The following is a 27,181-nucleotide window of genomic DNA, read 5'->3' as shown; positions in this document are numbered from 1 at the left end:
CCTAAGGGGATGGTCTCTCTACCTTCACCGAGAATCAACCGGTCGTCGGCCACGATGAGCAAAAGTATAAAAATGTTTATTGATCGTAGTGGTTGACAACCGGCGGAGTGCAGATTCCGCCCTGGGCCCATTTTCCCATCCTCACGGCTTGCGTCCCTCCATGCCCACCCCCCCGCTCCCCGAGATTTCTCCAAGTTAGGCTCTTCCCCCCGGCCCCCGGATCCAAATGTCAAAATCCTTCATGGTCACGCAAACTTTAAGCGTAGTAAAAGTATATTAGAAACCTGTTTTACGTACAGAAAATTCATAAATATAGAACTTTTCATTCTCATTGACAGGTCCTCAGACAGCCGAAAAACTGGAATCTGTCTCTTTGCGAGAGATGTGGAACTACCCGTTCGCGACAGGAGAATCTCCTCCTCAGATCGGGCTTTCCCCTCTCAGTTTAATGAGATGTTTTTTCTTTCATCCCGGCCCCAGGGAGATCTGAATTCATTGTGCTCACCCCCACACATAGAGCAAGATTCCTTTTTTTTTTAATCATCTCCAAGTACAGTAATTCAAGCGGTCATTCTTTCCACGCATTCGGTGTTCTGGTCCGTTTTCCATTTTCCTTTAGAAAAATAGCGCCCTGATCTGATGGGATTGAGCTTTTTTTTCCCCTTTTAAAAAAAAAAAATTCAAACCGAGTCCGTTGTTTCCGTCCACTCTGGTGCGAGTCTCCTCTCCGGACGATACTCTGAGTTCAGAGTCGGGGTCGTCACCCGTCGGACCCCCTGAGGGGATGGCGTCCCACCTCACATGATGTACGTGCCGTCTCTGTAGTATTTCAGGGATTCCATCTGCTTCGTCATCGCCAGGACGTCGTGAAATCCCGTACTCAGGCCGGACATGTGTTGGAAATAGGCCTCCTTTTCCACCTGGATGGTCAAATTGCTCACTCCGGCGTCTTTGAGGACTCCGCTGACCTGGAGGGGAGAGGACTCAAGGCTCTTTCCCACATTCCTGAGCGAAGTTTACCTAAATTATCCAGGATCCCCTCTCAGGGCCGCACGTGGGGAATTTCCAGCTCTCTACCGGTCTCGACAAGGGGAGGGAGAGTCAAGGAAGAGGCCTTTCCGCTAGCGACTGCAAACTCCCCTTTGCCGGGCGGCAGCGGCACGGAAGAGCCGAGGGCGGAGACTCGAGTTTACCGCGCGGATAAACCGCTTCCGGATTTTTACCAGGAAAACTCAACGGATCCGCCACCAGAAGGATTACGGAGGGATGCGTCCGTGGCATCGCTCCGGGACGGAGTCGACGCGACGGTATAAAAGGAAAAAAATCATCTAGGAGTTTAAAACTGTCCCCCCCCATTTAGAGGGGGCAGACGGACACGGAAATAACTCCAACCGCGTCGCAGTGGAGCGGAACGCTCGCCCGTTCCCTGGGAAGCGAATTCTACCGTATCGTACTCTCCCAAGAGCTTGGAAAGGTGCTGGGCGTAGAGTAAGCGCTCAATAAATACCGCCGATCGACTGACTGAGGCCGCTTGGCCTGCTGGAAAAAGCCCCGGAGTCAGAGGAGCCGGATTCTCACCCCGGCCCCGCCGCTTGACTGCTGAGCGACCTCGGGCAGGTCGCTGCGATCCATCGTACTTACTGCGCGCTTACTATGTGCTGTAAGTTTTATCATCATCATCATCATCAATCGTATTTATTGAGCACTCACTGTGTGCATAGCACTGGACTAACATATAGTTTTAGTAAGTTTAAGTTTTAGTAAGTTCACAGTTTTAGACTGTGAGCCCACTGTTGGGTAGGGACTATCTCTGTATGTTGCCAACTTGTACTTCCCAGGCGCTTAGTCCAGTGCTCTGCACACAGTAAGCGCTCAATAAATACGATTGATTGATTGATGTGCACAGCGCAGCGTGGCTCGGTGGAAAGAGCCCGGGCTTTGGAGGCAGAGGTCATGGGTTCAAATGCCGGCTCCGCCACCTGTCAGCTGTGTGACTTTGGGCAAGTCACGTCACGGGCCTCGGTGACCTCATCTGGAAAATGGGGATTAAGACTGTGAGCCCCCCCCGTGGGACAACCTGATCACCTTGTAACCTCCCTAGCGCTTAAACAGTGCTTTGCACATAGTAAGCGCTTAACAAATACCATCACTATTATTATGATTATTATCACTAAGCACTTGGGAGAGTACAACGCAATGGAATTAGCGGACACGTTCCCTGCCTACAATGAGCTCACTTCACTTCTCCGTGCCTCGGTTGCTTCATCTGTAAAATGTCAGTGCTTAGTCCAGTGCTCTGCACATAGTAAGCGCTCAATAAATACGACTGAAAGAATAAAATGGGTACTCAATACCCTCCCTCCCTCCTACTTGGACGGCGAGCCCCGTGGGGGTCGCGCGGGGGGCTTCGTCCGACCCGAACGACAGGTATATCTACCCCGGGGCTGGGAACGCTGCTCGCCCCACATGGGACAACCTGATCACCTTGTAACCTCCCTAGCGCTTAAACAGTGCTTTGCACATAGTAAGCGCCTAACAAATACCATCATTATTATCATGATTACTATCACTAAGCGCTTGGGAGAGTACAACGCAACGGAATCAGCGGACACGTTCCCCGCCCGCAACGGGCTCACTTCGCTTCTCCGTGCCTCGGTCGCCTCATCTGTAAAACGTCAGTGCTTAGTCCAGTGCTCTGCACGCAGTAGGAGCTCAACTTGTCCTTCCCAAGCGCTTGGTCCGGTGCTCTGCACACGGTAAGCGCTCAATAAATACGACTGACTGAATGAATGAATAAAATGGGCCCAAGCGTTTAGTCCAGTGCTCTGCACACGGTAAGCGCTCAATACATACGATTGAATGAATGAATGAATAAAATGGGTACTCAATCCCCGCCCTCCCTCCTACTTCGGTGGCGGGGGCAAGGAATGAATGAATGAATGAATATGGCTGAATGAATAAAGTGGGTACTCAATCCCCGCCCTCCCTCCTACTTTGGGCTTCGTCCGACCCGAACGACGGGCGTATCTACCCCGGGGGCTGGGAACGCCGCTCGCCCCAAGGTGGGCCCGACACGGATCCCCTCGGGGCCCATAAGGACGGTAACGGGAACGACCTGCTGGACGATCCTCTGCTCCGTCACGTCCGCCATCACCTGCACGTGGATGGTGCCGGCCACCACGCTGGCCGAGTGGCGCCAGAAGTGGGGGTCCCGGTAGGATAGCAGGCCTTCGATGGTCCGAATCTGCCGCCGACGGGGGGGGGGGGAGGACGGTCAGCGACCGGCTCAGGGGGGCCGCCGCCCCTCCCCGGCCCCCCGACCGCTCCCTGCTTTGAAACCAGCCGGGGGAAGGGAGCGGACCGACGGCGTCAAGGCCCGCCGCCATCCGTACACCGGGACCGAATTTTGAGTCTGCTGTATAGTCACTTCGCTTCTCTGGGCCTCAGTTCCCTCATCTGTAAAATGGGGATTGAGACTGGGAGCCCCCCCATGGGACAACCTGCTCACCTGGTAAACTCCCCAGTGCTTAGAGCAGTGCTTTGCACATAGCAAATTTTTACATAATTAATTAATTTACCCATCCATCCATCCATTTATTTATTTATTAATTAAATAAAAATAAATTTGTATTTATTTATTTAATTTATTTGTACACATCTATTCTGTTTATTTTATTTTGTTAGTACGTTTGGTTTTGTTCTCTGTCTCCCCCTTTCAGACCGTGAGCCCACTGCTGGGTAGGGACCGTCTCTAGATGCTGCCAATTTGTACTTCCCGAGCGCTTAGTCCAGTGCTCTGCACATGGTAAGCGCTCAATAAATACGACTGATGATGATGATGATAGTGAGCGCTTAATAAACGCCATCATCATTATTATTATTATTGGGGCCGGGGCGCGGCCGTGACTCGGTGGGCCCGCTCCCCGGGGCCCCTCGGCTTTGGGGCGCGCCCGCGACGGACCCACCTTGGCCAGGGCGCCGTTCAGCTCCTTCTCCTGCTCGGGGGGCAGGCGCAGGAGGAGCACTTGGCAGGCGTCCTTAATGAGCGGGATGACGCTGAGGAAGATCAGCCCGGCGATGAAGAGGGAGCACAGCGGGTCGGCGATGAACCAGCCGAACTGCTCGATGAGGACGGTGGACACGATGACCCCGACGCTGCCCAGCGTGTCGGCCAGCACGTGCAGGAACACGCCTGTCGCGGACACGCGGGGCACGTCAGCCGACGGACCCCCGCCTCGGTCCCGTTTACTGAGCCCTGCCCGGCACGGGGCACTGTACTAAGCGCTGGGGACAGCGCGACCCGACGGTGAACAGACACGCTCCCTGCCCGGGGCGAGCTTACGCTTTAGGAGACGGAGGGCGGTAGAAAGAAATGAAAGGCGGATACGGATGTAACTTTTAACTTTTAGACTGTGAGCCCACTGTCTCTATACGTTGCCAACTTGTCCTTCCCAAGCGCTTAGTACAGTGCTCGGCACCCAGTAAGCGCTCAGTAAATACGATTGATGATGATGATGAAGCGGGGGAGACGGAGGGCGGGAGAAAGAAATGAAATGCCGATACGGATGTAAGTTTTAACTTTTAGACTGTGAGCCCACTGTCTCTATATGTTGCCAACTTGTCCTTCCCAAGCGCTTAGTACAGTGCTCGGCACCCAGTAAGCGCTCAGTAAATACGATTGATGATGATGATGAAGCGGGGGAGACGGAGGGCGGTAGAAAGAAATGAAATGCCGATACGGATGTAAGTTTTAACTTTTAGACTGTGAGCCCACTGTCTCTATATGTTGCCAACTTGTCCTTCCCAAGCGCTTAGTACAGTGCTCTGCACACAGTAAGCGCTCAATAAATACGATTGATGATGATGAAGCGGGGGAGACGGAGGGCGGTAGAAAGAAATGAAATGCCGATACGGATGTAAGTTTTAACTTTTAGACTGTGAGCCCACTGTCTCTATACGTTGCCAACTTGTACTTCCCAAGCGCTTAGTACAGTGCTCTGCACCCAGTAAGCGCTCAATAAATACGATTGATGATGATGATGATGATGAAGCGGGGGAGACGGAGGGCGGTAGAAAGAAAGGAAATGCGGATACGGATGTAAGTTTTAACTTTTAGACTGTGAGCCCACTGTTGGGTAGGGACTGTCTCTATACGCTGCCAACTTGTCCTTCCCAAGCGCTTAGTACAGTGCTCTGCACACAGTAAGCGCTCAATAAATACGATTGATGATGATGATGAAGCGGGGGAGACGGAGGGCGGTAGAAAGAAATGAAATGCGGATACGGATGTAAGTTTTAACTTTTAGACTGTGAGCCCGCTGTTGGGTAGGGACTGTCTCTATACGTTGCCAACTTGTCCTTCCCAAGCGCTTAGTACAGTGCTCGGCACACAGTAAGCGCTCAATAAATACGATTGATGATGATGATGAAGCGGGGGAGACGGAGGGCGGTAGAAAGAAATGAAATGCGGATACGGATGTAAGTTTTAACTTTTAGACTGTGAGCCCGCTGTTGGGTAGGGACTGTCTCTATACGTTGCCAACTTGTCCTTCCCAAGCGCTTAGTACAGTGCTCTGCACACAGTAAGCGCTCAATAAATACGATTGATGATGATGATGAAGCGGGGGAGACGGAGGGCGGTAGAAAGAAATGAAATGCGGATACGGATGTAAGTTTTAACTTTTAGACTGTGAGCCCGCTGTTGGGTAGGGACTGTCTCTATACGTTGCCAACTTGTCCTTCCCAAGTGCTTAGTCCAGTGCTCGGCACCCAGTAAGCGCTCAATAAATACGATTGATGATGATGATGAAGCGGGGGAGACGGAGGGCGGTAGAAAGAAATGAAATGCCGATACGGATGTAAGTTTTAACTTTTAGACTGTGAGCCCACCGTTGGGTAGGGACTGTCTCTATACGTTGCCAACTTGTCCTTCCCAAGCGCTTAGTACAGTGCTAGGCACACAGTAAGCGCTCAATAAGTACGATTGATTGATTGATGTAAGTGCCGTGGGGCTGGGAAGAAAGAAAGGGAGCGCGTCGGGGCGACGCGGAAGGGAGAGGGAGAAGAGGAAAGGAGGGCTTAGTCAGGGAAGGCCTCTTGGAGGAGACGGGCCTTCAATAAGACTTTGAAGAAGGGGAGAGGATTTGTCTAATCCCGGCTGCTTAGCGGCTGTGTGACTTTGGGTAAGTCGCTTCACTTCTCTGGGCCTCAGTTCCCTCATCCGGAAAATGGGGATTAAGACTGTGAGCCCCCCATGGGACAGCCTGATCACCTTGGAACCTCCCGGGTGCTTAGAACAGTGCTTGGCACATAGTAAGCGCTTAATAAATGCCATCATTATTATTATTATATGAGAGGCAGGACGTGGGTGAGCAGTGAGTGGCGAGACAGATAGGGTCCCTCGGGACCTCTTCATCCCCATGCATTGAGCGCTTACTGTGTGCAGAGCACTGTACTAAGCGCTTGGGAAGTACAAGCTGGCAACATACAGAGACGGTCCCTACCCAACAGTGGGCTCACAGTCTAGTCCCACTGGGAAGGAGCTGGATGTTTGTACATATTTATTCCTCTATTGATTTTACTTGTACATATTTACTATTCTATTTATTTTATTTTGTTAATATGTTCTGTTCTGTTGTCTGCCTCCCTCTTCTAGACTGTGAGCCCGCTGTTGGGTAGGGACCGTCTCTGTGTGTACTTCCCAAGTGCTTAGGTAGGGACCGTCTCTATAGGATGCCAACTTGTACTTCCCAAGCGTTTAGTACAGGGCTCCACACACAGTAAGCGCTCAATAAATACGATTGAATGAATGAATGAATGTAATCCCTTCTTCCTCAGGGAAGAAAGTCTCCGCGGGAGTCGCCATCGGTGGGATCGCCGGCCTGATTAAAATCACAGCTCCTCCTCATTGCCTCTTCTCCCACTCCCTTCCGCGTTGCCTCTGCACTCAATCGTATTTATTGAGCGCTTACTGTGTGCAGAGCACTGTACTAAGCGCTTGGAAAGTACAAGTTGGCAACATATAGAGACGGTCCCTACCCAACAGTGGGCTCACAGTCTAGAAGACTCGGCTTTTCACTCTCGTCCACCCCTCCCTCAGTCCTGCGGCACTGATGGACATATCCGTCGTTTTTTTAATTTATATCGACGTCCGTAACCCCCCCTCTAACCTGTAACCTTCTTCTGGACTGTGAGCCCGCTGTTGGGTAGGGACCGTCTCTAGATGTTGCCGACTTGGACTTCCCAGGCGCTCAGTACAGGGCTCTGCACGCAGTAAGCGCTCAATAAACACTATTGAATTATTACTCTATTTATTTATTTATTTACTTTATTTGTACATATCTACTCTATTTTATTTTGTTAGTATGTTTGGTTTTGTTCTCTGTCTCCCCCTTTTAGACTGTGAGCCCACTGCTGGGTAGGGACTGTCTCTATATGTTGCCAATTTGTACTTCCCAAGCGCTTAGTACAGTGCTCTGCACATAGTAAGCGCTCAATAAATACGATTGATGATGATGATGATGATGAATAAATACGATTGAGTGAATGAATGAATGAATAAATACGATTGAATGAATGAGTGAATGAAATCCCTTCTTCCTCGGGGAAGAAAGTCTCCGCGGGAGTCGCGATCGGTGGAATCGCCGGCCTGATTAAAATCACAGCTCCTCCTCATTGCCTCTTCTCCCATTCCCTTCTGCGTTGCCTCCGCACTCAATCGTATTTATTGAGCGCTTACAGTGTGCAGAGCACTGTACTAAGCGCTTGGGAAGTACAAGTTGGCAACATATAGAGACGGTCCCTACCCAACAGTGGGCTCACAGTCTAGAAGACTCGGCTTTTCACCCCTCTCTCAGCCCCGCGGCACTGACGGACATATCCGTCGTTTTTTAATTTATATCGACGACGTCCGTAACCCCCTCTAGCCCGCAACCTTCTTCTAGCCTGTGAGCCCGCTGTTGGGTAGGGACCGCCTCTAGATGTTGCCGACTTGGACTTCCCAAGCGCTTAGTACAGTGCTCTGCACACAGTAAGCGCTCAATAAATATGATTGAATGTATGAATAAATGACTCCAAAGCCCGGGCTCTTTCCACTGAGCCACGCTGCTTCGAGACTGTGAGCCCACTGTTGGGTAGGGAGCGTCCCTAGATGTTGCCGACTTGGACTTCCCAAGCGCTTAGTACAGTGCTCTGCACGCAGTAGGCGCTCAATAAGTACGACTGAATGAATGAAGGAACCTCTTTGCCAGTAGGGAACGGCCCTACCGACTCTGAAATACCGTCCTCTCCCAGGCGCTTAGTACGCTGCTCGGTACACAGTAAGTGCTCAGGAAATACCACTGATGGTTTGAATGTCACTGTGTGCAGAGCCCCGTAATACTGTCCTCTCCCAAGCGCTTAGTACACTGCTCTGTACACAGTAAGTGCTCAGTAAATACCATCGACCGATCGTTTGAACGATCCCTGTTTTAAGTGCCAGGGAGCAAACAGTGGAGTTAGCAGGCATGCTCTTTTCCCCCTCTGAGAGGGTCTTGCAAGCGCTTAGTACAGTGCTCAGCACACAGTAAGCGCTCAATAAATACGACTGAATGAATGAACGGTTCCCGTGGCTCAGCCCCTCAGTGAGTCTGGATTTCTTGCTGCTCCGGGAGGGATTTCTAGTCCGTTGGGCCTTTATGACGCAGTTTCCCTTGAACTGGGAAACGGGCTCAGAGAAGCGGCGTGGCTCAGTGGAAAGAGCCCGGGCTTTGGAGTCAGAGGTCATGGGTTCAAATCCTGGCTCTGCCAATTGTCAGCTGTGTGACTCTGGGCAAGTCACTTCAGTTCTCTGGGCCTCAGTTCCCTCATCTGGAAAATGGGGATTAAGACTGTGAGCTGGGCAAGTCACTTTGCTTCTCTGGGCCTCAGTTCCCTCATCTGGAAAATGGGGATTAGGACTGTGAGCTGGGCAAGTCACTTCACTTCTCTGGGCCTCAGTTCCCTCATCTGTAAAATGGGGATTAAGACTGTGAGCTGGACAAGTCACTTCGCTTCTCTGGGCCTCAGTTCCCTCATCTGTAAAATGGGGATTAAGACTGTGAGCTGGGCAAGTCACTTCGCTTCTCTGGGCCTCAGTTCCCTCATCTGTGAGGGAACTGTGAGCCTACTGTTGGGTAGGGACCGTCTCTGTATGTTGCCAATTTCTACTTCCCAAGCGCTTAGGACAGTGCTCTGCACACAGTAAGCGCTCAATAAATATGATTGATTGATCTATAAAATGGGGATTAAGACTGTGAGCTGGACAAGTCACTTCGCTTCTCTGGGCCTCAGTTCCCTCATCTGTAAAATGGGGATTAAGACTGTGAGCCCCACATGGGACAACCTGATCGCCTTGTAACCTCTCCAGCGCTTAGAACGGTGCTTTGCACATAGTAAGCGCTTAATAAACGCCATTATTACTATTATTATTATCGCCAACCGCACACACGGTGTAAGGATGTGTCTGCCCCTTGGAAGGGTACAACCATATTAAGCAGCGTGGCTCAGTGGAAAGAGCCCGGGCTTTGGAGTGAGAGGTCATGGGTTCGAATCCCGGCTCCGCCACGTCTGCTGTGTGACCTCGGGCAAGTCACTTCACTTCTCTGAGCCTCAGTTACCTCATCTGTAAAATGGGGATTGACTGTGCGCCCCACGTGGGACAACCTGATCATCTTGTATCCCCTCCGGCGCTTAGGGCAGTGCTTTGCACATGGTAAGCGCTTAACAAATGCCATCATCATTATTAATTATAATTATCCTTCCCTTCCCCACAGCACCTGTATATATGTATATATGTTTGTACATATTTTTTACTCTATTTATTTATTTATTTTATTTGTACATATCTATTCTATTTATTTTATTTTGTTAGTATGTTTGGTTTTGTTCTCTGTCTCCCCCTTTTAGACTGTGAGCCCACTGCTGGGTAGGGACTGTCTCTATATGTTGCCAATTTGTACTTCCCAAGTGCTTAGTACAGTGCTCTGCACATAGTAAGCGCTCAATAAATATGATTGATGATGATGATGATTAACGGACGCATCCCCTGCCTAAGAGGAGCTAGTGTGTAATTAAAACTTTGACCTAATTGGCTTTGGCTTATGGGCTACATACTGGGCGTCGCACCCCTCTCGAACCCGCAGAGGTTGCCAATCCGTCAGGAGCCGTGCCACCAAGCTGAGTGGCCAAGCTGAAGCACGGGCCTGGGTTCTAATCCAGGTGGCCACTGGGCCTCAGTTCCCTCATCTGGAAAATGGGGATTAACACGGTGAGCCCCGTGTGGGACGGGGGCTGGGTCCAAACTGATTAGCTTCTCTCTATCCCAGCGCGGAGGACGGTGCCTGACCCTTAGTAGGCGCTTAATACCGTAAAAAAGAAAATAAAAAGAGTAGCTGAAAGCGGGGAGGGAAAGAACGGGGCCGGGGGGATGTCTTTCTGTCCTAGCACTTAGGACAGTGCCTGGCACATAGTAAGAATTTAACAAAAACCATAAAAAAAAGCCACAAGTCAGTATTATTCCTGTTGTGGGACAGGGACTCCGCCCCACTTGGTTATCTTGTATCTGGCCTTGAAGATTACTCTATTTATTACTATTACTACTATTACTATTACTCTATTTATTTATGTATTTTACTTGTACATATCTATTCTATTAATTTTATGTTGTTAATATGTTTTGTTTTGTTCTCTGTCTCCCCCTTCTAGACTGTGAGCCCACTGTTGGGTAGGGACTGTCTCTATGTGTTGCCAACTTGGACTTCCCAAGCGCTTAGTTCAGTGCTCTGCACACATTAAGCGCTCAATAAATACGATTGATTGATTGCTTGATTGGTACAAAACTGTGAGCTGCAAACTAGGCTGATGGAATCAATCAATCAATCCTATTTACTGAGCGCTTACTGTGTGCAGAGCACTGTACTAAGCGCTTGGGAAGTACAAGTTGGCAACATACAGAGAGGGTCCCTACCCAACAGTGGGCTCACAGTTTAAAAGGGGATCCTTTTTGAGGGGGCTAGGGGAGGCTGGTGTGGCTTTGGGCAAGTCACTTCACTTCTCTGGGCCTCAGTGACCTCATCTGTAAAATGGGGATGAAGTCTGTGAGCCCCCCACCGTGGGACAACCTGATCACCTTGTAACCTCCCCAGTGCTTAGAATGGAGCTTGGCACGTAGTAAGCGCTTAATAAATGCCGCCGTGATCTCAGCGTGGCTCAGTGGAAAGAGCCCGGGCTTTGGAGGCAGAGGTCATGGGTTCAAATCCCGGCTCCGCCCACTGTCGGCTGTGTGGCTTTGGGCAAGTCGCTTTACTTCTCCAGGCCTCAGTTACCTCATCTGTAAAATGGGGATTAAGACTGCGAGCCCCACATGGGACAACCTGATTACCTTGTCTCCACCCCAGCTCTTAGAACGGTGCTTGGCACGTAGTAAGCGCTTAACAAATACCACCATTATTATTACCTCTGGAGTTTCACAGGGTGAGAAGCCGTGTGGCCTAGTGGACAGAGCCCGGGCTTGGGAGCCGGAAGGGTCTGGATTCAAATCCCGGCTCCATCACTCGCCTGCCTTGTGACCTTGGGCGAGTCCCTCCACTTCCCTGGGCCTCAGGTCCCTCAGCTGAAGAATGGGGATAAAGACTGTCTCTATTGCTGAATTGTACTTTCCAAGCGCTTAGTACAGTGCACTGCACACAGTAAGCGCTCAATAAATCATCATCAATCGTATTTACTGAGCGCTTACTATGTGCAGAGCACTGTACTAAGCGCTTGGGAAGTACAAATTGGCAACATATAGAGACAGTCCCTACCCAACAGTGGGCTCACAGTCTTGAATGAATGAATGAACGACTGTGAGCCCCATGTGGGATATGGAGTGAGTCCAACCTGATTACCGGTATAATAATAATAATAATGATGGCATTTATTAAGCGCTTACTACGTGCAAAGCACTGTTCTAAGCGCTGGGGAGGTTACAAGGTGATCAGGTTGTCCCACGGGGGGCTCGCAGTCTTCATCCCCATTTTACAGAGAAGGCCCAGAAAATAATAATAATAATAGTGGCATTTATTAAGCGCTTACTATGTGCAAAGCACTGTTCTAAGCGCTGGGGAGGTTACAGGGTGATCAGGCTGTCCCACGGGGGGGCTCACAGTCTTCATCCCCATTTTCCAGATGAGGGAACTGAGGCCCAGAGAAGTGAAGTGACTTGCCCGAAGTCACACGGCTGACGATCGGCAGAGCCGGGATTTGAACCCACGACCTGTGACTCAATCAATCAATCATATTTATTGCGCAGAGCACTGTACTAAGCGCTTGGGAAGTCCAAGTTGGCAACATATAGAGACGGTCCCTACCCAACAGTGGGCTCGCAGGCTAGAAGACTCCAAAGCCCGGGCTCTTTCCACCGAGCCACGCTGCTTCTACCCCAGAGGTCGGAACAGTGGCCGGCACCCGGCTCTCCATAAACGCCGTAAAAAATAAGAGAAGCAGAATTCGGGGAGGGAAAGGACGGGGCTGAGCCACGCCTGAGGGGCTGGAGATGAGGATGCGTCTCCGGAGCATGGTGGGGCGGGATGGGTTCACCACCTCAGAACGGGCCCTCGCCCGGGACCGACCGACGGGCCCCTCCTCGCCGCGAGGACGGGGCTGGGCGCCCAGAGGGAGGACCTACCCCTCATGTTGGCATTCATGCCTCCCGTGGCCCCATGGGCATGGCCGTGGCTGTGCCCGTGATCGCCGTGGGAGTGGCTGAGGCCGTATCCGTGTCCGTGGTGGGGGTGGCTGTGATCGTGGCCGTGACAGCCTCCTTGAGAGGCCCCGTGGACGTGGGCGTGGGCGTGGCTAAAGGCACAGATACCAACAAGGTTTACTACCAATCCGCCAACCGACACTGGCTAGTAAAAGGAGAAAAGAACATCTTTAACTACCGTTTCCCCGCGCGCCACTCCCGAGCTCCCACCCCGTCTTCCGGCGGAACCGCGGCTAACTTTCGGGGAAAGGGGACGCACGGGGAAACGCGGACGGCCCCCCTCCGCAGCCGTCACGGGGAGCTAGAAGAGCCCACGGCTCAGATGCTGTGCCAACCGCAGCCCCCCCCTCTCTTCTTTCGAGAGGAAAGAAGCCCCCCCTTCTTTCTTCTTTCCTCTCCCCCTCGTCCCCCTCTCCATCCCCCCGTCCTACCTCCTTCCCTTCCCCACAGCACCTGTATATATGTATATATGTATATATGGTTGTACATATTTATTACTCTATTTATTCATTTATTTATTTATTTTACTTGTACATTTCTATCCTACTTATTTTATTTTGTTGGTATGTTTGGTTCTGTTCTCTGTCTCCCCCTTTTAGACTGTGAGCCCACTGTTGGGTAGGGACTGTCTCTATGTGATGCCAATTTGTACTTCCCAAGCGCTTAGTACAGTGCTCTGCACAAGTAAGCGCTCAATAAATACGATTGATTGATTGATTGATTGACAAATACCACCGTGTCCGACGGGTCGGTGGGCCCCCTAATCGGTGCTTTCTCAAAAGCGGGGGTGACGGTCTCTCGCTGGGCAAGAGAGCCCCCAGACGAAATCTCTACATAGACCGATGGGTCGGCTGAACGTTTAGCGGAGTGCGGCCTCGGGGCTAGGCCGGAGCCTTGGAGGCTTGCTACGGGATCACCACATCTGAGCCGTTCGGCATTTCGGTCGGGGTCGTCCCTCCCCGTGGCCTATCCTGTCGGGGAGGACGCTAACGTCTTTTTAAAAGCCGCGTTTTAAGCCGTCCTCCTCGTCCAGGGTGTTTACCAGGCCCCCTGGAAGCCAGGCGCTGTACAGAGCGCTTAAGAACAGCCCAGGAGCGACTCCCTGCCCCCAGGAAGCTACAGTCTAACGGGAGGGGGTGCGAGACGCACTTACGACCGATCGAATCAACACGGGGGCAAACGTTTTAAGCACGACGGGGAGGTGATTAGGGGACTTTCGGGATCGGTTATCCCGCTGGATTCCCTCATTTCTCCTCCAACTCTGAGGCACACCCTCCCACTCTCGACCGGGTCCCCTTCTAATTCTAACGGTCGCCTTTCGGCCAGGCCGCAAAAATGAGACCCGCTCCCCCCACCTCGAGACAAGGAATTCGAGATTCCCACGGGACGCAAAGCGGCTGTAAGTCTAGCGGGAAAGGCCCGCCTCGACGGCTATGGCCGGGAAAGCCGTGGGGAGGGAGGGAAGGGAGGTACTCACGGTTAACATGTGGGTGTCCAATTCCGGAGGGTCGATCAATCTGGCCACTGATTCCACGAACACAAAAAATGCGATCACCATTAGAAAAAGGCCGTTAATGAAACCAGAGAGGATTTCGATTCGGCCATACCTGAAAGAGAAACGGATTTTGGCTCTCGGGGGATCCCACTCATTCAGACAGTCACTCGGACTTTTTAGAATGGGACAGTGTATAAATACGATATGATTTACACCAGGAAAAAAAAAATCCAAGGAATTTGGAGAGGTGGAGGGGCTAGTTCTTCTCTCTGGTCATCCCGGGGCAGCTCAAACGGCTCCACCCTGGGCAGCTCAGCTCCTCTCCGGCCCGTTCCCGCATCGACCCGGAACATCTCTACGTGCCCTCTCCGTGCCAAGCATTGTGCTAAGTGCTGGGGGGAAGGGGAGCAGACACGACTCTTGGCTGGGAGGTGAGGGCTCTGGATCAATGACGACAGGCCTCATCCGGAAAGAGAGGGAGGCCGAAACTGACTCTCCAGGTGTTTTACAGAGCCTCAGAATGATAGCCCTCCTTCCCTTTCCCCCAGTCCTTGTTAAAGGTCCGGTCTGTCAGTCAACCGTATTTAAGTGCTTACTGTATTTATTAAGTACTCAGCGCAGACGCGTTCCCTGCCCACAGCGAGCTTACGGGCTAGAGGGGGAGATGGACATTAAGAGAAATAAAGGGCAAATGGCCTGGGGGCACGAGAACCGCTTTCCGAATCCGGCTCCGCCGCTTGACTGCTGTGCTTACCCGTGCCCCAGTTTCCTCATCTGTAAAATGGGGATTCAATGCGTGTCCTCTCTCCCCTGACGACGTTGAGCCCTGTGTGGGACTGGGACTGTGTCCAACCTGATTATCTTAGCTGGCGCTTAGTACAGCCCTTTGCGCACAGTGAGCACTTAACAAGTACCACAATTATTATTATTCTCCGTCCAACTACATCGATCTACGTCCATAGAGAGTTACCTAAGCACTAACTCACACGTGCATTCCCTCTGGCTCAGTAGAAAGATTGCACGGGTTTGGGAGTCAGAGGTACTGGGTTCTAATCCCGACTCCGCCGCATGTCTGCTGAATGACCTTGGGCAAGTCACTTCACTTCTCTGAGCCTCAGTTCCCTCATCTGGAAAATGGGGATGAAGACTGTGAGCCCCACGTGGGACAACCTCCCCTCTCCATCCCCCCCGTCTTACCTCCTTCCCTTCCCCACAGCACCTGTATATATGCATGTTTGTACAAATTTATTACTCTATTTATTTATTTATTTTACTTGTACATATCTATTCTATTTATTTTATTTTGTTAATATGTTTGGTTTTGTTCTCTATCTCCCCCTTCTAGACTGTGAGCCCGCTGTTGGGTAGGGACCGTCTCTATGTGTTGACAACTTGTACTTCCCAAGCGCTTAGTACAGTGCTCTGCACACAGTAAGCACTCAATAAATACGATTGATTGATTGATTGACAACCTGATCACCTTCTATCCCCCCCCAGGGCTTAGAACAGTGCTTCACACATAGTAAGCGCTTGACAAATGCCATCATTATTATTATACTTTATTTCAGTGTCTCTCTCCCCAGCTAGATTACATGCTCCTTAAGGGCAGGGAGTGCCTGGTGCAATCAATCAATCAATCGAGGTTATTTGTTGAGTGTTTACTATATGCACACCACCATACTGAGACCTTGGGACAGTACGACAGAATCAGCAGACCCGTTCCCTGCCCGTAACGAGCTTACAGTCTACAGGCCATGCTTTGTTTGACTAAGCGCCTCCCTTCCTCATCTCCAATTCCCTCCTGCGTCCGCCCTGACTTGCTTCCTTTATTCATCCCACCCCGTCAATCAATCAGTCAATCAATCGTATTTATTGAGCGCTTACTGTGTGCACAGCACTGTACTAAGCGCTTGGGAAGTACAAGCTGGCAACATATAGAGATGGTCCCTACCCAACAGTGGGCTCACAGTCTAGAAGGGGGAGACAGAGAACAAAACCAAACATACTAACAAAATAAAATAAATAGAATAGATAGGTACAAGTCAAATAAATAGAGTAATAAATCTGTACAAACATATATACATATATACAGGTGCTGTGGGGAAGGGAAGGAGGTAAGATGCGGGGGGATGGAGATCTGTCATGTATCTACTTCTATTAATTTCCGTCTCCCCCCCCCAGACTATATGCTCGTTGTGGGCAGGGAATGGGTCAGTTGTACTGTACTCTTCTGGGCGCTTACTTGTACTTTCCAAGCGCTTAGTCCAGTGCTCTGCACACAGTAAGCGCTCAATAAATACGATTGAATGAATGAATACAAGGTGAACAGTCTCTGTTTGTTGCCGACTTGTACTTTCCAAGCGCTTAGTACAGTGCTCTGCACACAGTAAGTGCTTCAGTGTGGCTCAGTGGAAAGAGCCCGGGCTTGGGAGTCAGAGGCCGTGGGTTCTAATCCCGACTTAGGGCGAGTCACTTCACTTCTCCGGGCCTCGGTTCCTTCATTTGGAAAATGGGGATCAAGTCTGGCATTCATTCCTTCATTCAATCGTACTTACTGAGCGCTTACTGTGTGCAGAGCACTGGACTGAGCGCTTGGAAAGTACAAGTTGGCAACCTATAGAGGCTGTTCACCTTGTATTTATTCATTCATTCATTCAATCGCATTTATTGAGCACTGGACTAAGCGCTTGGAAAGTACAATTCGGCAACGGATAGGGACGGTCCCTACCCAACAACTGGCTCACAGGCTAGAAGACTGTAGAAGACTGTAGCCCCTCCCAGTGCTTAGAGCAGTGATTGGCACATAGTAAGCGCTCAACAAATACCATCACTATTAATACACGCAACTGACCGACTGATCGGCCGGACGTTACGAGAGCCCGGCTTCTGCCGCAGTGGATGGGCCGGCCGCTCGAGTGGGGCCCCCGGGAAGGCGGTGCACTTACCCATAGGAGAAAATGCGCGTAGCTTTCCACCGGCTCATCAGGGCCGCGAAAAGTCCCATGACCAGCGCCGAGCAGTCGAAGAGCATGTGGAAGCCGTCCGAGATGAGGCCCAGGCTATTGGTCAGGACCCCGTAGAAGAGCTCCACGAAGGTGAAAACCTGAGCGGGACACATCCATCCGCCTTTCACTGGGGGGGTGGGACAGGGGGACGCGCCCGGCCCCCGCTGAAACCCGGGCCCTGACCCTCGAATCCACTGACGCCAACGGCTTTGCTCGTGGGCGGGGACTTGAAGTCTCCGCCTTAAACCTCTTTGGACCGAAAAGTCCAAGATTTCATCATCATCATCAATCGCATTTATTGAGCGCTTACTGTGTGCAGAGCACTGTACTAAGTGCTTGGGAAGTACAAGTTGGCAGCATATAGAGACAGTCCCTACCCATCAGTGGGCTCACAGTCTAAAAGGGGGAAACAGAGAACAAAACCAAACATACTAACAAAATAAAATAAATAGAATAGATATGTACTAGTAAAATAAATAGAGTAATAAATACGTACAAACATATATACATATATACAGGTGCTGTGGGGAAGGGAAGGAGGTAAGATGGGGGGATGGAGAGGGGGAGGAGGGGGAGAGGAAGGAAGGGGCTCAGTCTGGGAAGGCCTCCTGGAGGAGGTGAGCTCTCAGGAGGGCCTTGAAGGGAGGAAGAGAGCTAGTTTGACGGATGGGTAGAGGGAGGGCATTCCAGGCCCAGGGGATGACGTGGGCCGGGGGTCGACGGCGGGACAGGCGAGAACGAGGTACGGTGAGGAGGTTAGCGGCAGAGGAGCGGAGGGTGCGGGCTGGGCTGGAGAAGGAGAGAAGGGAGGTGAGGGAGGAGGGGGCAAGGGGATGGACAGCCTTGAAGCCCAGGGTGAGGAGTTTCTGCCTGATGCGCGGATTGATTGGTAGCCACTGGAGATTTTTGAGGAGGGGAGTAATATGCCCAGAGCGTTTCTGGACAAAGATAATCCGGGCAGCAGCATGAAGTATGGATTGAAGTGGGGAGAGACACGAGGATGGGAGATCAGAGAGAAGGCTGGTACAGTAGTCCAGACGGGATACGATGAGAGCTTGAATGAGCAGGGTAGCGGTTGGGATGGAGAGGAAAGGGCGGATTTGACAAGAAGTACCTTCCCCGGGCAAGTATTCGTCTGTGTGTTGGGAGAATAACACTGACTTTTCCCCCCCCCACCACTAAAAATCCATCTCAGGGTCGTACCTGGGGAGATTCCAGTCCTCTCCCGATCTTGACTACGGGAGGGAGAGTCAAGCAGAGGCCTGTCCATCCCTTTCCTAGCTTGGGCTAGAGAGCGGAAGGCCATCTGCTACAATCAAAACTCCCCGTGCTGGGCAGCGGCGACACGGGAGAAAGCTGGAAATACGATTGATTGATTGATTGATTGGGGGCGGAGACCCAAGTTTACTGCGCGGAAGGAGGCGATGGTAGACCACGTCCGGATTTTTACCAGGAAAACTCTACAGATACACTGTCAGGACGACTGCAGATGGAAGTGGGGTGCTCTGGGAGAGTCGCTATCAGTCGGAGAGGACTCGATGGCCTAAGACAAGAAAAATCCACCTGCCTTCCCTCCTGAATCCTCCTCTGTCTGTGCCACCTGTGTCCTCTGGACTCCTCGAGGGCAGAAATCGTTGTCTCCCGACTCAGTTGTACTGTACTCTCCGAGGGGGGTCAGAACAGTGCTCTGCACACGATAAGCACTCAACGAATCCCCTTGATCGAATAGCGTGACCACCCCTGCCCCGATGTACGACTCGGAAGTCACCCGAACGGGACCACGGGGCTGTGGCGCACCCTCCGTCTCCGCCGCCCACGTCCCTGCCAACCCTGGAAGGGGCAGGGAGACGAGCACGGAGGTGGCGGGCCGGCGACGAGGCTCCCTGAAGTTCGGGTGGCATCGTTTCCGACTAAACTGAAGGTCGGCCTGGTGCTCCGTGCCTCTGGAACATGGTCCCGTGAGAAATGGCGGTCCAGATCGGAGGGCTTTTAGGAAGGCGGGACTGCCAGGGGGACAGGTGGCACCTGCTGACCTCTCCTCCTTGTCCTCCTGCCACCCAGGAGGGGTGTCGTTTCCTGGTTTTCGTTTCCTCACTGATTTTCATGGGGGGGCGGGGAGGACCAACCTCGAGATCCGGGGCCCTAAGTCATGGAAGAAGCACGGCCTGGTGGAAAGAGCCTGGGCCTGGACCTGGGTTCTAATCCCGGGCTCTGCCACGTTCCTGCCTGCGGTGTGACCTTGACTAAGTCACTTCGCCCCTCTGGGCCTCAGTTCCCTCATCTGCAAAATGGGGATTCAATCCCGGTTCGGACTGTGAGCCCCAAGTGGACCCAATGATGCTCTATCCGCCCCGGAGCTTAGTACGGTGTTCGGCACCTAGCAAGTGCTGAACAAATACCTTTATTATTATTATTATTGCTAATAATAATAACAAGGATGAAACTGCCTCTCAGCAGCATCTCTTGGTGTGCGCATAAATCGAGGGTAGCGTACGCCAGCACTGCATGTTTGTACATATTTATTACTCTATTTATTTATTTATCTTACTTGTACATATCTAGTCTATTTTATTTTGTTAGTATGTTTGGTTTTGTTCTCTGTCTCCCCCTTCTAGACTGTGAGCCCGCTGTTGGGTAGGGACTGTCTCTATGTGTTGCCGACTTGTACTTCCCAAGCGCTTAGTACAGTGCTCTGCACACAGTCAGCGCTCAATAAATACGATTGATTGACGAGATGCATTAGGATAAAGAACATACGCTGGACATCCTAGATACAGCGTGCCTCGGTGGATAGAGCCCGGGCGTCGGATGGACTTGGGTTCTGATCTCGGCTCCATCACGTCCGCTACGTGACCCTGGGCCAGTCACTTTACTTCTCTGGGCCTCAGTTCCCTCATCTGTAAAATGGGGCTTAAGAGTGTGAGCCCCTTGTGGGAAGGGGGCTGTGTCCACCTGAGTGATCTGTACCTAGCCCAGCGCTCAGGACGGTGCTTGGCACATACAAAGCGCTTAACAAGTACCGTAATTATTACTAGAAGTGACCCCCCAGCCCACGTCATCCCCCGGGCCTGGAATGCCCTCCCTCTGCCCATCCGCCAAGCTAGCTCTCTTCCTCCCTTCAAGGCCCTACTGAGAGCTCACCTCCTCCAGGAGGCCTTCCCAGACTGAGCCCCTTCCTTCCTCTCCCCCTCGTCCCCCTCTCCATCCCCCCATCTTACCTCCTTCGCCACAGCACCTGTATATATGTGTATATGTTTGTACATATTTATTACTGTATTTATTTATTTTACTTTTACATATCTATTCTATTTATTTTATTTTGTTAGTATGTTTGGTTTTGTTCTCTGTCTCCCCCTTCTAGACTGTGAGCCCACTGTTGGGTAGGGACCGTCTCTATATGTTGCCAACTTGTACCTCCCAAGCGCTTAGTACAGTGCTCTGCACACAGTAAGCGCTCAATAAATACAATTGATTGATTGAAAGAGTCAGAGGAGTCAGAGGTCATTGGGTTCGAATCGGAATGGCTCAGTGTGTGACCCTGGGCAAGCCACTTAACTTCTCTGGGCCTCAGTTACCTCATCTGGAAAATGGGGATCAATACTGTGAGCCCCCCGTGGGACAACCTGATCACCTTGTAACCTCCCCAGCGCTTAGAACGGTGCTTTGCACATAGTAAGCGCTTAATAAATGCCATCATCATTATTATTAAATCCCGACTCCGCCAATTGTCAGCTGTGTGACTTTGGGCAAGTCTCTGGGCCTCAGTTCCCTCAGCTGGAAAATGGGGATGAAGACTGTGAGCCCCCCGTGGGACAACCTGATGGCCTTGTAACCTCCCCAGTGCTTAGAACAGTGCTTTGCACATGGCAAGCGCTTAACAAATACCATTATTATTATTATTGCTATTGCAGTATCGGTTTCCTTCGGGCCGGGGCCAGGCGTCTCTTCCATCCCCTGAGCTCTTAACACGGGACGCGCACCCGTTGGACTCCCTTATCACTCCTCCTCCTCCTCCTCCTCATCATCAATGGCATTTATTGAGCGCTTACTGTGTGCAGAGCACTGTACTAAGCGCTTGGGAAGCCCAAGTTGGCAACACATAGAGACGGTCCCTACCCAACAGTAGGCTCACAGTCTAAAAGGGGGAGACACCACTTCCTCTCCCCCGGAATTCCCGCTAAAAGCGGAGAAGGCGGCCTTACCAGGTTGAGGCAGAGGAAGTAGAAGATCTGCCTGGAGTCGCTCTCCTCCAGGATCTGCTTCAGGGACTCCTTGATGAAGCGGGGGACGGAGTGGGAGCCGTGCTGCAGGGCGTCCCCCATGAAGCTGTAGAGCGGCGTCCCTTCGGGGGAGTAGCCCACCAGGGTGCCCTTCTGCCCCTTCTTGGCCGGGGAGGAGAGGATGTTGGCCGCTGCCGGGGAAAGGAGAATCGGAGGACGGATAGTCCGACGGAACCGGGGCTTACCTCCCCGCTTCGACGCTGCTAGACGACACGGCTTATGAAATAATCGGGTCATCCCGACCCACCCGGGATCTTCTTCCTCCTCCCACACTCTCTGGGAGAAAATTTGGCCAGTCTCCCCCCGCCACCACTTTTAATAACAAGAAAAATGACGGCACTGATTAAGCGCTGGCACTGTTCTAACCACTTGATTGGAAGCTCCTGGAGGGCAGCGGCCGCGGGCCTTGATGATGATTCTATTTGTTCTGACGACTTTGACACCTGTCGACATGTTTTGTTGTCTGCTTTCCCCTTCTAATACTACTAATGATAATAATAATGGCATTTATTAAGCGCTTACTATGTGCAAATAACTGTTCTAAGCGCTGGGGAGGTTACAAGGTGATCAGGCTGTCCCACGGGGGGGCTCACGGTCTTAATCCCCATTTTGCAGATGAGGGAACTGAGGCCCAGAGAAGTGACTTGCCCAAAGTCACACAGCTGACAAGTGGTGGAGCCGGGATTTGAACCCATTACCTCTGTCCCTTGTTGCCAACTTGTACTTCCCAAGCGCTGAGTCCAGTGCTCTGCACACAGTAAGCGCTCAATCAATCAGTCAATCATATTTATTGAGCGCTTACTGTGTGCAGAGCACTGTACTAAGCGCTTGGGAAGTACAAGTTGGCAACATATAGAGACAGTCCCTACCCAACAGTGGGCTCACAGTCTAAAAGATAAATACGATTGAATGTACGAATGAATGACTCCAAAGCCCGGGCTCTTTCCACTGAGCCATGCTGCTTCTAGACCGGGAGCCCACTGTTGTGTAAGGACCGTCTCTATATATTGCCAACTTGTACTTCCCAAGCGCTTAGTACAGTGCTCTGCACATAGTAAGTGCTCAATAAATACGATTGAATGTATGAATGAATGACTCCAAAGCCCGGGCTCTTTCCACTGAGCCATGCTGCTTCTAGACTGTAAGCCCACTGTTGGGTAGGGACCGTCTCTATGTGTTGCCAACTTGTACTTCCCAAGCGCTTAGTACAGTGCTCTGCACACAGTAAGCGCTCAATAAATACAATTGAATGAATGAATGAAGCTTACGGTCAAGAAGATTGAGGAGATGAGCTGTATTCTTCTAGACTGGGACCCCATTGTTGGGTAGGGACCGTCTCTATCCGTTGCCGAACTGTACTTCCCAAGTGCTTAGTACAGTGCTCTGCACACAGAAAGCGCTCAATAAATATGAATGAATGAGGCCCAGAGAAGCAAAGTGAGGCCCAGAGAAGCAAAGAGTAACCCTGGCTCCGCCAATTGTCAGCTGTGTGACTTTGGCCAAGTCACTTCACTTCTCTGGGCCTCATCTGTAAAATGGGGATGAAGACAGTGAGCCCCCCGTGGGACAATCTGATCACCGTGTAACCTCCCCAGCGCTTAGAACGGTGCTTCGCACATAGCAGGCGCTTAATAAATGCCACCATCAACCGCCTATTGTCAGCTGTGTGACTTTGGGCACGTCACTTCACTTCTCTGGGCCTCAGTTCCCTCTTCTGTAAAATGGGGATGAAGATTGTGAGCCCCCCGTGTGGGACAACCCGATCACCGTGTAACCTCCCCAGCGCTTAGAACGGTGCTTTGCACATAGTAGGCGCTTAATAAATGCCGTCATCAACACCAACAGCTAACTGCGCCTCAAAGACTCAACCCGGCTGGTCCGGTCCCCCGGGACTTGGGCAAGTCCTCTGAGAAGCAAGCGGTTCGCCCGGCGCTCTGCACAGGGTAAGCGCTCAATAAATACGACAATGAACCCCTGCGGGGCCGGGGGGCGGCCGGACCGTGCGCGAGAGGGAGCTTACCCAGCATGAAGAAGACGGCGCTGACGACCACCCCTCCGGACAGCACGTGCTCCGTGCTGGCCCGGTGGGCCGGCTTGTTCATCGCCCGGAGCCGGTCGGTGATGGGGTGGGTCCAGAAGTTCCCGAAGAGCAGGGCGCTGAGGACCACCAGGAAGGCCCCGTAGCGGGCGCATCTGGACGCCTCCATTTTGACCGAGCACAGGGAGTCCACGTAGAAATCCAGGATCACCACCGAGAAGATGGCCGTGGCGAAGGGCATGGCGAGCGACGGCCACCATTCCACTTTGCTCTGCGGAAGAGGGCACGCGGCGCGGCGGATCGGGGTGGGAACGTGTAGCGTTCACGTACAGAGCTCCGGAGGCAGCGTGGCCTGGCGGAAAGGAGCCCGGGACCGGGAATCGGAAAGATCCGCCTCTATCCCTCGCCCACTGTGTGACCTTGGATCAATCGATCGATCGCATTTCTTGAGCGCTTACCGTGTGCAGGGCACTGTACTAAGCGCTTGGGAAGTACAAGCTGGCAACATATAGAGACGGCCCCTGCCCAGCACGTCTCGGCGCCTCAGTTTTCTCATTTGTAAAACGGCGATAAAACGCCCGTTCTCCCTCCCTCCCTTTTAGAATACGAGTCTCAGGTGGGAACGGGACAGCGAGCATGACACTTTTAGACTGTGAGCCCACTGTTGGGTAGGGACTGTCTCTATATGTTGCCAATCTGTACTTCCCAAGCGCTTAGTACAGTGCTCTGCACATAGTAAGCGCTCAATAAATACGATTGATGATGATGATGACACAGACTTAGCTCTCAGTTAATACCATCACTGTTATGTTCCTTCTATCTGTAATTTAAAGGCTTGCCTTCCCCTCTAAATACTAAGCTCTCGGAGGGGACGGATTATACCTGCTAACTTTAGGGCACTCTCCCAAGTGCTTATTAATATTATTATTATTAATGATAATAACAAAAATAATAATGATGGCATTTATTAAGCGCTTACTACGTGCAAAGCACTGTTCTATGTGCAAAGCGCTGTGCAAAGCAAGCAAAGCACTTGCTGGGGAGGTTACAAGGTGATCAGGTTGTCCCACGAGGGGCTCACAGTCTTCATCCCCATTTTCCAGATGACGGAACTGAGGCCCGGAGAAGTGACTTGCCCGAGGTCACACGGCTGACAATCGGCGGAGCCGGGCTTCGAACCCACGGCCTCTGACTCCAAAGGCCGGGCTCTTTCCACTGAGCCACGCTGCTTCTCATAACACGGTGCTCTGCCCAGAGAAGGAGCTCAATAAATGCTACTGACCCATCTATGAACACAACACTCAAATACCCCTGCGGTTTCAAATGAGCTGCTTCAATTAATTTCTCCGGTTGCTGCCAAATAATAATAATAATAATGATGGCATTTATTAAGCGCTTACTATGTGCAAAGAACTGTTCTAAGCGCTGGGAAGGTTACAAGGTGATCAGGTAGTCCCACTGGGGGCTCACAGTCCTAATCCCCATTTTACAGATGAGGGAACTGAGGCCCAGAGAAGTGAAGTGACTTGCCCAGAGTCACACAGCTGACAATTGGCGGAGCCGGGATTTGAACCCGTGACCTCTGACTCCAAAGCCCGGGCTCTTTCCACTGAGCCACTCCTTCCTCCACCCTCTGACTGCTAAAATACTCCTAATAAACGCCTAACTCACCTCGCTACTTTCTTACTACAAACGCCGACCTTCTCACTTGTCTATCTCACCCCCGCCCTCTCGCCCACCTCATGCCTCTTCACTTCTGACCGACGCTTACTCTGCCCCCCTTCGAAGTCTCACGGAAGGCCCGCCTCCTCCAAGGAGCCTTCCCGGGCTAAGCCCTCATGTCCTCTACTCCCACTCCCGCGTCGCCCTGACTTGCTCCCTTGATTCATTCCCCGCTCCCAGCCCCACGGCGCTTATGTACACACCCGTGATTTTATTTCTTTCTATTAACGTCCGTCCCCCCCTCTAGACTGCGAGCTCGTTATGGGCGGGGACCGTGGCTAGCGCTGTACTGTGCTCCCCCAAGGGCTTAGTTTGGTGCTCCCTGCACACGGTGAGGACTCGGTAAATAGCGACTGACGAGCGAGTCCCGGCTGGCAGGCGGGCGCCGGCGGTTACCTCGGTGGTGGCTGAAAGGACGATGACCCAGGGGCAGAGGAGGAGCGTGGAAACCAGGTGGGACAAGGCCTGGAGGCGCTTGGCTCCTCCGACGTCGATGGAGAGCTTCCGGGAGGCCGCGTGGAAGCCCACCTTGAGACCCAGGGCCAGCACGAGCAGCAGGACTCCGCCCTGAGACAAATCGAGACAAAGCCTTCACAGAGAGGACTGGGTGGGTTGGAGGGATGAGGGACACGGCCACGATGACGGACCGCCTTCCTCTCCCTCCTCCCCTCCTCATATCCGACAATTCCTCTCCCCTCCCTTCAAAGCCTTCGTCTCCTCCAAGCTTCCCTAAGCCCTCTTTTCATTATCATCATCATCGTATTTATTGAGCGCTTACTATGTGCAGAGCACTGTACTAAGCGCTTGGGAAGTACAAATTGGCAACATACAGAGACAGTTCCTACCCAACAGTGGGCTCACAGTCTAAAAGGGGGAGACAGAGAACAGAACCAAACATACCAACAGAATAAAATAAATAGGATAGAAATGTACAAGTAAAATAAATAAATAAATCGAGTAATAAATATGTACAAACATATGTACATATATACAGGTGCTGTGGGGAAGGGAAGGAGGTAAGATGGGGGGGATGGAGAGGGGGGCGAGGGGGAGAGGAAGGAAGGGGCTCAGTTTGGGAAGGCCTCCTGGAGGAGGTGAGCTCTCAGTAGGGCCTTGAAGGGAGGAAGAGAGCGAGCTTGGCGGATGGGCAGAGGGAGGGCATTCCAGGCCCCGGGGATGACGTGGGCCGGGGGTCGATGGCGGGACAGGTGAGAACGAGGTACGGTGAGGAGATTAGCGGCGGAGGAGCGGAGGGTGCGGGCTGGGCTGGAGAAGGAGAGAAGGGAGGTGAGGTAGGAGGGGGCGAGGTAATGGACAGCCTTGAAGCCCAGGGTGAGGAGTTTCTGCCTGATGTGCAGATTGATTGGTAGCCACTGGAGATTTTTTGAGGAGGGGAGTAACATGCCCAGAGCGTTTCTGGACAAAGATAATCCGGGCAGCGGCATGAAGTATGGACTGAAGTGGAGAGAGACACGAGGATGGGAGATCAGAGAGAAGGCTGATGCAGTAGTCCAGACGGGATAGGATGAGAGCTTGAATGAGCAGGGTAACGGTGTGGATGGAGAGGAAAGGGCGGATCTTGGCAATGTTGCGGAGCTGAGACCGGCAGGTTTTGGTGACGGCTTGGATGTGAGGGGTGAATGAGAGAGCGTCTTTTTCTTCCGCGTCCTTCTGCACGGCCCCGACTCGCTCCCTTTATTCACCCCCTTTCCCAGCCCCACAGCTATGTCCACGTCTTTATTTTATTTCTATTAACGTCCGTCTACCCCTCTGGACTGTAAGCTCATCGTGGTCAGGCAGTGTGTCTGCTATATTGTACTATGTTCCGCACGTAGTAAGCGCTCAGCAAGTACGACTGACCGGCTGACCTCACTGCCTGCC

General features: G+C 51.9%; 1 protein-coding gene across 1 annotated transcript in view; it reads right to left on the bottom strand.

Moving 5' to 3' along the window:
* Positions 1–60: 60 nt before the first annotated feature.
* Positions 61–27,181, bottom strand: part of SLC30A5 (solute carrier family 30 member 5) — a 50,943-nt gene continuing 23,822 nt past the window's right edge. The window contains exons 8-16 of the mRNA XM_038765793.1: positions 25,697–25,867; positions 23,561–23,849; positions 21,463–21,671; positions 17,201–17,358; positions 14,238–14,367; positions 12,683–12,905; positions 3,966–4,192; positions 3,116–3,244; positions 61–968 (exon numbers count right to left, since the gene is read on the bottom strand). Of these exons, the coding sequence (XP_038621721.1) occupies positions 798–968; positions 3,116–3,244; positions 3,966–4,192; positions 12,683–12,905; positions 14,238–14,367; positions 17,201–17,358; positions 21,463–21,671; positions 23,561–23,849; positions 25,697–25,867 (1,707 nt within the window). The 3' untranslated portion in view covers positions 61–797. The remainder of the gene's footprint in view (positions 969–3,115; positions 3,245–3,965; positions 4,193–12,682; positions 12,906–14,237; positions 14,368–17,200; positions 17,359–21,462; positions 21,672–23,560; positions 23,850–25,696; positions 25,868–27,181) is intronic.

Source organism: Tachyglossus aculeatus, chromosome 23 (assembly GCF_015852505.1).
Source record: "Tachyglossus aculeatus isolate mTacAcu1 chromosome 23, mTacAcu1.pri, whole genome shotgun sequence".
Taxonomy (NCBI): Eukaryota; Metazoa; Chordata; class Mammalia; order Monotremata; family Tachyglossidae; genus Tachyglossus; species Tachyglossus aculeatus.
Note: the sequence above shows the minus strand (reverse complement) of the source record. Positions and strands in the feature narration are given on the sequence as shown.